At 41.7% G+C, this 10,975-nt stretch overlaps 1 protein-coding gene across 1 annotated transcript; it reads right to left on the bottom strand.

Moving 5' to 3' along the window:
• Positions 1-5,558: 5,558 nt before the first annotated feature.
• On the bottom strand, positions 5,559-6,177 carry LOC123938794 (fatty acid-binding protein 5-like). Its single transcript, XM_046000498.1, has one exon. The coding sequence runs from the start codon at positions 6,120-6,122 to the stop codon at positions 5,715-5,717; it is 408 nt and encodes a 135-aa protein (XP_045856454.1). The 5' UTR covers positions 6,123-6,177; the 3' UTR covers positions 5,559-5,714.
• Positions 6,178-10,975: the final 4,798 nt, after the last annotated feature.

The raw sequence follows: 10,975 nt of genomic DNA, 5'->3' as shown, positions 1-10,975 counted from the left end.
GTAGCAAGTGGAGTAAAAATCTCAGAACCGTCAAAGTTCTTGACAATACTCACATGGCTGATTATCTTGGAAACATAGTGGTCTCCTCTCTGGAGTTTGGGTATGTAATGAAAAATTTCATGTGTTTAAAATAGATTTTTCAGGACATGTAGTATACAGACAAGATGCAGGTGTCTGTATAAAATCAGACCGCCAATAGGCTCTTGCGGATTTAGAAATTCTATGCTATCTGGGTGTGTAGAATCAATGCAGTTTAAGGGCTAACAAAACTCCTTTGAGTCTGAGATATCGTCTATAAGGCTGCTTTGTCCATTTGTATAAAAAATATTTCCAAGCAGATCAAAAGTTTGCTGGAAGAGAGAAGAGCCGTGTCTTTCTATATGCACATCAGGTGTAACGATTACAGAGGTAATGAGGGGTTCTCAAGGGTCAGTGTGGTCAAGTCTGACACATGCATGAGCACTTTGGGTCTGATTTCAGGTTGACCATCCATAGCCACTAGTCGAGGTCTCTCTCTTGTGAATCGCTACATATGTTACTCTGAAGTCTTTTTCCAGAATCTATCCACACTGCTTCTCTGAGGATGGCTTTTTTGTTTCTTCAGACACATTGCAATTCAGCTAATCGGGTTTCAACTTTCTATGTCACTGTCACTTTCTAGCAATTCCATTTCACTGAAAAGAGCAACCTTTGCACATTGGCCGGACTTGGTTGTTTCCCCATCTTCTCTGTCACACATTGACAGAAAATAAAACAACTAGATTCACCGGTTGTGTTTTCACTCTCGGACAGCTCAGGGTTGCTCCACTTACTTTCTGAACATATGGTGTTAGCTGTGGTGTTTGTGGTTTTCATCCTTTGGTTCTCAGAGAGAGAGACCTGGGCTGCCGTAACTACCATCACCACCATCCAGCATCTGCTGGAAATTTTTATTTTTTTATAAGGTCTTATTTATTTGACACAGAGAGAGGCACCGAGAGAGGGAATGCGAGCAAGGGAAGTGGGAGAAGGAGAAGCAGGCTTCCCACTGAGTGGGGATCCAGATGCTGATGCGTTGATTCCAGGACCCTGGGATCATGACCTGAGCCCAAGGCAGACGCTTAACAACTGAGCCACCCAGGCGCCCCCTCTGGAAATTTATGAGAACTGCAACTTCTAGGACTGACTGAAACCTAGTGAATTCAAAATTTTAGAGAAGCCCAATAGTCTCTGTTTAAACGTGTTCTCCAGGATTCACGTCAGCTAAACCCCCCTGGGTAGTTAAACTGAATTCCAGCGGGTTTTTAAAATTATTGAAAGATATCCATTTTGCCTCATGAAAAATAAACTGACCGTGGAACTAGAGCTTGAAATATTTTATTGTGCATAAAAGACAATGTTAAACTTGATTATTGGAGGAAGCTGTATGAAGGTACTATGGTATCTCTCTGTACTATTTTTTTACAACTTGCTTTGAGTCTATAATTATTTCAAAATAAAGAGGTTTTTTAAATTTTTGAAAATGTATGACATTTTAAGTAAAGAGAATTTTCCCTTTAAATGAAAAGAGTAGAGGGGCACCTGGATGGCTCTGTTGTTGTATATCTGCCTTCGGCTCAGGTCATGATCTTGGGTCCTGGGATCGAGTCCCACATTGGACTCTCTGCTCAGGAGGGAGTTTGCTTCTCCCTCTCCCTCTTCCTGCTACTCCCCCTACTTATACTCTCTCTCTCTCTCTCTGTAAAATAAATAAATAAAATCTTTAAAAGAAAAGAGTAAGATGGCACATAAGTAAGAAAACAATGATGCTCACTAAGCAACCCGTGTTGTACTGAAATTTGTCTTTTACTCTTGTTCTTCATACCTATGAGAGAAACAAATACGTGAGTTCCCAAGACACAATGTCTACTTGGGAACTGAGTGACAAATAATATACAATTAAACTGATAGTCCTCTGATTAAAAATTACATAGACTATGTGGTTTCCTTCACTAAGAGTTTTGCAATTTCTGGGTATCAGAGTTTAATTCATAACTGAGGAAGTGCAAGCTTTATAGATTTTCACTGACTAACTATGCTTCAAAAGATAAAAGTAGCCATGTGTTAGAGATTGGCCTTTGTATTTGTTCAGGCCCTCTGAGAAGCAGATGCTGAGATGGGATGAGACAAGCAGGAAATTTACTCATGCATGATAAAGGGGAGGAAGTAGGAATAAGGTGAGAGAGAGAGAGGATAGAGAGAGCAGACTGCAATGTAGGTCTAACCCCTGTGAAAGGTGAAGCAAAGGGAAGAGGATTGAGAAGAAGTCTCAGAGCGTAGAGGTCTAAGGGAGTTTTGGACATCCCACAGGTGAGTCTTGGAGTAGATATTGCCTTGTAGATGAGTCTCGTGTCCAGCAGCAAGCAGTGTGGCCCTAGCAAGCCCTCTGTGCTTAGTCATGGGCTGGGGACAGCCTGGCGCAAGCGTGCCCTCAGCTTGTACACTGAGGTGCCTCCAGAATGCTGAGCTGTCCATCAACGATGCACACTGCACCAGGAATTTTGCCTGGTGCGTTTTCACGGCTACTGGAGTACTCAGCCAAGTCAGTTTCGAAAGCACAAAATGCCTAACTACAAAACCAGTGTATGCTCTCCCTGTTCCAACTACATAGTCATCTGGACACAGCGATGTCACACTGCAGATTGTTGAGGTCATCTTTGTCATTCCAAGAAATCTCTGAGATGAGTACAAAAAATGGCAGCTACACTATTTGGAACGTAATTCAGGGCTGAAGTTTTTGAAAATATGGGTTGAGACCAGAATATTGTAATATATCATGCGAAACAATGACGTAATAGCTTGCCCATGTACGATGCATGGACGCGCCCGTTGCGATACTCATTCTACCATTCATACAGTGTGCTGTATACCGTAGCACACCAAGCCGCAAACCCGGACGGGCAGTGATGTTCAGAGCAAAACAATAGACACTCTGCAGGGCTCTGTGATAGATTTGGATATTCACATAAAAGTCTTGAATGACTTTTTTAAAAAATTTACTTATTTGACAGACAGATCACAAGTAGGCAGAGAGGCAGGCAGAGAGAGAAGGGAAGCAGGCTCCCCACTGAGCAGAGAGCCCGATGTGGGGCTTGATCCCAGGACCCTGGGATCATGACCTGAGCCGAAGGCAGAGGCTTTAACGCACTGAGCCACCCAGGCGCCCCTTGAAAGACTTTTTAAAATAACAATTGAGCTTTATATTTTAGAGAAGTTACTGGTTTGTGGAAAATTTGAGTGGAAAGTCCAAAGAATTCACAAGTACCACTTCTCCTTGCTTCCCACCTCTGTGGTTTCTCCTGTTGTTAGTGTCTGGCATTAGTGTGGTACAGGTGTTGAGCCAGTCTTGATACATCATTGTTAATAACTAAAGTCCATAGTTCACATCTGGGCTCACTTCTCTGTGTTGTGCATTCTATGAGTTTGGATGAATGGCTGAGGACGTGTATTGACCATCATAGTACACTGCTGTCAAAATCCCTTGTGCTCCACACACCTCTTTGTCCCTTCTTCCTCTCCTTCCGAGCAACCCCCCTGCAACTGCTGACTTTTCTCAATCTCCATTGTCTCATTTTTCCAGAAAATTCTCATGTTGTGGGAATTATATAATGTGCAGCCTCTCCACATTGGCTTCCTCCACTTAGCAATGTGCTTTTAAGATTCTTCGTATCTTGGGGCGCCTGGGTGGCTCAGTGGGTTAAAGCCTCTGCCTTTGGCTCAGGTCATGATCCCAGAGTCCTGGGGTCGAGCCCGGCATCGGGCTCTCTGCTCAGCAGGAAGCCTGCTTCCCTTCTCTCTCTGCCTGCCTCTCTGCCTACTTGTGATCTCTGTCTGTCAAATAAATAAATAAAATCTTAAAAAAAAAAAGATTCTTCGTATCTTGAAAGCCCATTTATTTTTGTTATTATGTGGACATACCACCGTCTGTTTATCCATTCACCTACTGAAGGACATCTTGGTTCCTTCCAAATTTTGGCTGTAATGAACAAAGCTGCTATAAACATTTCTGTGGCAGTTTTTAACTCATTTGGGTAAATACCGTTAAGTTTAAGCGTTTAAACCATGCGTGTAATACCAAGGAGCATGTTTGCAGGGTCGCATGGTAAGAGTACATTTAGTTTTGTGTGAGATTGCCAATCTGTCTTCCAAGACGGTTGTACACATTAATGACAACCCTCCCACCCCCCAAATAAGAGAGCTATTGTGTGATCCCTTTAAAAAAACATAAATCATCCCTCTGCAAATTACTTGCTGTAATTTTCTCTTGAGACAGTAGAAGGAAATGATAAAGCTGGGAGGACAAATAGAGATTTTTCTCTGCTCCACTCAAGAGACACCCCCCCCCCAAACCTTTCTAGTACAAAATAAGCCTTTAATCACAAGTGGGACTTTCTGGAAAGAACTTAGTCGTTCATGGCTGTTTTCACCTTACCCTAAGCTATTAATTAACATCTTTTTGGCAAGTAAACTTTGGCCCGAGTCAAAGCCTGCATTTGCAAAACTTCACGAACTGCATTGTCGGTTGTTTCTAAATACACATTCCCTGAGAAAGGCAACAGAAGGTAATGCTGGATTGTAAGAAAGGTATTAATTTTTTCTAGCTTTTCAGCCAATGAGAATATATTTTAAATCCTTTTCCATCCTCTGAAAAAATCTCTAAGAGGAGGAACAGATGGTCTACTCCACCCACCCCACCTGTTTTACTGGTTACTCTTAGACAAAGCTTCAGACATAAAAGACTCACACTGATGGACTAAGAATAACTACATAATTCTAAAATGCATGTGCCTCTGCAGAGTGTGAAGGAACTGAGGTGTTTTCCATTTTTTAAAAAAGTACCATTGTCATTAATACAAGAAAAGATTTTTCCTGAAAGTGAGGAGAGAACGTCAGCTTTTTGGTTCAAACTATAAACATAAGGCATGTTCAATGTAATCATTTTAAGAATGCAGAAAAATATTAAGAATATCAGGGCACCTGGGTGGCTCAGTGGGTTAAAGCCTCTGCCTTCGGCTCAGGTCATGATCCCAGGGTCCCGGGCTCTCTGCTCTGCAGGGAGCCTGCTTCCTCCTCTCTCTCTGCCTGCCTCTCTGCCTAGTTGTGATTTCTCTCTGTCAAATAAACAAAAAATTAAAAAAATATATATTAAGAATATGACAAAAACCATGTCAGATTTCAGCACCCGGAGATAATTGCTCTTCGTATTTTGAGTAACATACTTCCAAGTATCTCTCGATATATATAGGCTTATAAAATTAGGATAATACTATATAGGTTGTGTTGTAATCTGTTTTTTAAAATCTGCCTTGTCTTCTGTACATCTTTCCATGTTAAATACACATGCAATTAATTATGATTGCTTTTTTTAATGGCTGCGTGGGTATTCTGACGTATGACTATATCCTAATTTATTTTACAAACCTTTTATTGATGAACCATTGGATTATTCTAAGGATTTGGTGTGATGTTCCTATAAAATATTCTTTTTTTTTTTTTAGCACAAACACATTTATTTACTAACCAAAGGGATGATCCTAATTAAATCAACACTTTGAAATAGTTGCATGTAAAATGTTTGTGATAAAGATAACTGAACACAGTAATGGAAAAAAAAAAAAGCAGTATGGAGCTTTGCTCATTGAACTGAGCTTGTTCATCCTCACAGCTAATTCCTATCCAAAATGATGATGGAATTTTTACTCTACTTTTTCATAGACCCGAGTACAGGTGACATTGTTCATGACGCATTCCACCACTAATTTCCCATTTTCCAATTTTCTTGTGATTGTGCTTTCCTTCCCATCCCATTCCTGATGTTGAACCAATGCGCCGTCTGTGAAGTTGCAGACCGTCTGAGTTTTTCTGCCATCAGCTGTAGTTTCTTCAAACTTCTCTCCCAGGTTACATGAAAACTGGGTTGTTTTCAAAGTGCTCTCAGTTTTTATGGTGAGGTTTTTGCCATCAGAAGAGATGATACAATCTGGTTTGGCCATTGCACCCACTTTTCGCAGAGCCATTCCCACTCCTACTTCCTTCATGTATTCGTCAAAGCCTTTGCTCTCCACTAAGTGCCATCTTCCTACCAGCTGCTGAATGGTGGCCATGGTGGGTGCGGGCGGGCTGAGCTAGCAGAGCAGAACCGGGGCATTGGGAAGCGTGGCTTACCCTATAAAATATTCTTGAGGATTTACTTTACTGTCGTCCCGAGATATTTGCTAGTAATATAGTTATCAAGTTAAAGCTTATGTAATTTTTCGAGGTTGTTGTATTTTGCCAGACTGTCTTCCAAGAGATTTGTACCTATCTAAATCCCATCAACATTACAAAAGAGCTGGCAGGTTCTCTTCAGCTCCCCAACCAGGGGCATTGAAAGATTTTTGAAAAGTTCTTAGAGGTGAGAAACTCTGTGTCAGTGTTGTATTTATTTTCATTTCTTTAAGTTTGAAGCAAAAGCTATTTTCATGTGCCTATTGGCCATTTGTAATCGTTTTGTCCTTTACCCGTATTTCTATTAGAGAATATTCTTCTGGCTGACTGAAGATCTCACTATATATTAGATTAAGCGAAATGAATTTATCGAATTTCTAAAGGAGCTGCTTCTTCGACATTTCTATTTGGAAGCTTCGAATGTAAAATTGTTATCCCTACATGCACAGGCAACCCACTAGAATTCTGCTAAGAGTATAAAAAAAAATAAAAAAGACATTGCTAGGACAAAATGCTTTAAAAGGCTTTGTTTTCTCCACTCAGGAGAGAGTTCAAACGAGCTGCAAAAAATAATTTCTAATAGTCATTATCTAAGGAACTTGGTTGGTCAGGAGCAGTGAAGATCAAGGCAAACCGAAGAATGGAAAAGCAATCTAGGTCTGCATCCGCACACTTTCAGGCTACGGTCCCCGTGAGTTCTAGTCTAGCTCTCTAAAATGGTAGGACGCAGTGTCTACTTTCGGTCTCATTTACACAAAAGAACCTGAAACTCAAGCAGTAAATGAGGACAACGGGATGCCGCCTTTGTGAAAATCATGTAGCCACCTGTGTCCCCACTTAGGTTTTAATTAGCAGGATCACATCCCATACTGTCGAGAGAGCAAGCCACCCTAAATGAATGCTCCTCCAGGGATTCCTGAGGAACACGGTCAATTGAGGCGTCTGCTCAGCTAAGTCTCAGGTTTCTGCGTGGTGCTCGGGGCTCTCAAGAACGCAACGTAGAGGCAGATGAAATGTTCTTATTCTCTCTGAGCCTTAAAACCCACCCCTCCAGGCTTGCAGACAGGAGTCAAAAAATAGAAGAATAAGATACGTGGGGTGTAATACAATGTATGCAGATTTCTCAAATAGAAACAGGGAGTAGAGTCTCAGGTTTAAATTCTAGGTCATCGAGAAACAGATCTACAGGAGAATTTCTTAGACCCTATCTCGAGGAGAGAAGCAGCATCTTACTTAATCTAGCTCCGTTTTCACCCCTTTCAGTGGAAAGAATGAGCTCTTCCCTCAACGGTATGGCTCTGACCCAGTAGACAGTCAAAGAAAGATCCTTGAAAGGCATGGCATCATTCATGGGGTCAAGCCCCCAATAATGCCAGATGAAAAATGAAAGTGTGATTTTTTTTCTTCCTTTAACTCTGTCTTTTAGAGGGGCAGGGGGCAAATATTTGTATAAACTCAGAATAGAATACAAAATGTGTGAATGTACAAATCCTGTCTTACTCACAGGGTCACTGCTGGTTTGTTTGTTTGTTTGTTTGTTTTTAAAGATTTTATTTATTTATTTGACAGACAGAGATCACAAGTAGGCAGAGAGGCAGGCAGAGAGAGGGCGGGGGAAGCAGGCTCCCCACTGAACAGAGAGTCCGATGCGGGCCTCAATCCCAGGACCCTGGGATCATGACCTGAGCTGAAGGCAGAGGCTTTAACCCACTGAGCCACACAGGCGCCCCCACTGCTGGTTTTATAAGGCTATCTTATTTCCTAATCAGATTGACAACTCTTTTTGGGCGGGGATTTATCTCATACTTTTCTTGTATTCCCTCACACCGTATAAAACAAGTATCTCTTTATAGATTGCTTTGCAAGGCTTTGGGCCAATGAGCCAAAGGCATCTACGGTTGTGTGACACAGTTTACTTACGACTGTGCCTTGAAGAATATACATTCCATCAAAGAATTCTGGGAGACAGGATGGATTTCAAAAGAATTGAAGAAAGCCACATTTAATAATCTTCAGAGAGTATAGTGAATCTCCTACAGAACAGGTCATTATGTATGTGGTGTGTATTGTGTGTGTGTGCATGGGTGCATGCACGTCTGTGGGCTTTCCCTACCATGGTGGAAAATCAGTTTTGGTCCCAGACACGATAAATAATCAACAATATAAACACAGCCTTTTGCAATAGTTTGAGTCATAGGTAAGAACACATGATGAAAAACCTTTATTTTTTCTGCAAAATCAACAATCTAAATGGCCATTTGACCGTCAGCGATTTGTTCTTGCATGAAAGGCTGTTGTTAGACATATCTCTGAAGCTAAACTGGAACTTCGAGTTTTGTTAGCCTCCCTTTGTAAGTACAACCCTTTATATTCAGAGGACCCAAGAGTGTCTTATGTTCCTGAAATGTACACCCACACGCCCACACCTGCTTCTAGGTAACAGCCGATTACAAGACATTTACTGCTTGCCTCTCTTTTTGTTACAGAAGGGTTTCATTTAGACGCTTATATAAATCAGTTATAATCTGAAGTTTTTGTAATGATTTGCATGAACGTCCTTATCCTTTATGGACATTTCATAATGGATACAGAAACGGAATATTTCATTACATACAAAATAACCATAAAAACATTGAAATGCATTGCATGCTGTAAGAGACTACTTTCTGTAATTATATGCAATAGTCTATATATTGAGTTATGCATTAATTATAAACAAAATATGCTGACTAGATTTGAACACCAAAATTCTAAAATAAAAAAAGTAGACTGATTCTTTTAACTACTACAGTATAATATTGTGAGATTTTTTTTAAAAGATTTTATTTTTATTTATTTGACAGACAGAGATCACAAGTAGGTAGAGAGAGAGAGAGTTGTGAGAATTTCTAAACGTGTTTTAGCTGTCAGGATTTTGGATTTTTAAAAAAAATTTTTATGATTTATTTGAAGGAGAGGCAGAGAGAGAGGGCGATCACGAGTGGGGAGGAAGGGCAGAGAGAAAGGGAGAAGTAGGCTTCCTGCTGAGCAGGGAGCTGGATGTGGGGCTCAATCCCAGGACCCTGAGATCTTGACAGAGGCTCAACCCACTTAGCCACCTAGGCGCCCCAGGAATTCAGGATTTTTTTTAAATAAAAATCTACAGGGCACATGGGGGGGAAAAAGTAGTGAAACCAATGATTTGTACGATCTACTTTTGCCCAAACACTCCATTCTCTGACAATTAAATGGATTCGGTTTTTGTGTTGTCTTCGAATAATTATAATGATATTAATATTTATTGGGCAGTTAGTGCCAGGTGCTATGCTATACTGATTTCTCAAAACGGCACTGTGAAGTAGGTTTCCCTCCAGCCGTTTTACAGATAAAGAAACTGTGGCTTGAGAAGAGTCTTGCCCAAGGTCACAGAGCGACTTGAATGACCCAGTTGAGATTTCCATCTCGCTTCTCAGCCTTTTGGCTAAGATCAAGTGTAGATGCTCTGGCTTCACAGTCTATGCCCTCGGCTCTTATCATTGCTTCGAAAAGTACTAATTGAGCATAGACTATGTGTCACACACCCCGCGAGATGCTGACGATAAAGCAGTCAACTGAAAAATTCTGGATCTCAATGGGGATTAGCAGGAGGGTCCCAAACAAAAAGTTAAAAATACAAATGGTGAAAACGATCACGTCTGTGTGACGTGTTCTGAGGCAGGTATATATATCTCCTGGGGAAGTGGCATTGCTGAGTCAGGTGTTTCCCCCTCATTCACGCAGCAGCATCTCACGGACAGTCTATTAGCCTACACACTTGCAGATTGAAGAAACAGAGTACAGAAAAATCTTTGATTTGTATTACTGACCAGTCTGTCATCCGGCTCCTCCCTTCCACTGTACAGGAAGCTAGAGGGAAACATGCCTGGAGGGAGGGTCCACACTCCGTATCAGAGTCTCGCTGCCCCCCTCAGGAGTCAAGCTTCCCCTCGGCGTGGCTGGATTGGGTCTCACTCAGATACATCTGGTGGACAGTCAGACTTTTAAAATTTGTACACCAGAATAGATGGTTATTAGTTGATAGAGATAATGCCTATCTCACTTATGGATTATTGTATGATTGTATGGGGTCCATATTTTGGAATACCTTCCAATTACCTCTTGTGATATGGGCCACACCTCCGAGAACACCATCAGTCAGACTCATGGCTCCATTTTAGCCTGAGATGGTTTCCTCCCTTGAAGCACACACCTCATGCCATCAACAATATTCAGGATTGCTTTTTTTTTTTAAGATTTTATTTATTTATTTGGCAGACAGAGATCACAAGTAGGCAGAGAGGCAGGCAGAGAGAGAGGAGGAAGCAGGCTCCCCACTGAGCAGAGAGCCTGATGTGGGGCTCAATCCCAGGACCCTGGGATCATGACCTGAGCCGAAAGCAGAGGCTTTAACCCACTGAGCCACCCAGGCGCCCCTGCCTTTTTTTTTTTTTTTTAAGATTTTATTTATTTGAGAGAGAGAGCGCACACAAGCAGCGGGGAGGGGCAGAGGGAGAAGCAGACTCCCCGCTCAGCAGGGAGCCCAATGTGGGGCTTGATCTGAGGACCTGGAGATGGGGTGACCTGAGCTTAACCAATCCAGGCGCCCCTACAGGATTGCATTTAATCACTTGACTTGAATATGCATCCTTGGTTGGTCCCCAATACAGAATTCCCATTAGTAGCACCAAATACCCATCACCACCCAGAGAACCAAATCCAGATGGTCTCCATG

The sequence above is a fragment of the Meles meles genome, chromosome 3 (assembly GCF_922984935.1).
Source record: "Meles meles chromosome 3, mMelMel3.1 paternal haplotype, whole genome shotgun sequence".
In the NCBI taxonomy this organism is placed as follows: domain Eukaryota; kingdom Metazoa; phylum Chordata; class Mammalia; order Carnivora; family Mustelidae; genus Meles; species Meles meles.
This window is presented reverse-complemented; position numbering and strand designations above follow the sequence as displayed.

Coding starts and splice junctions, on each gene's coding strand:
- LOC123938794 (XM_046000498.1), bottom strand. CDS start 6,122: ATGGCCACCATTCAGCAGCTGGTAGGAAGATGGCACTTAGTGGAGAGC.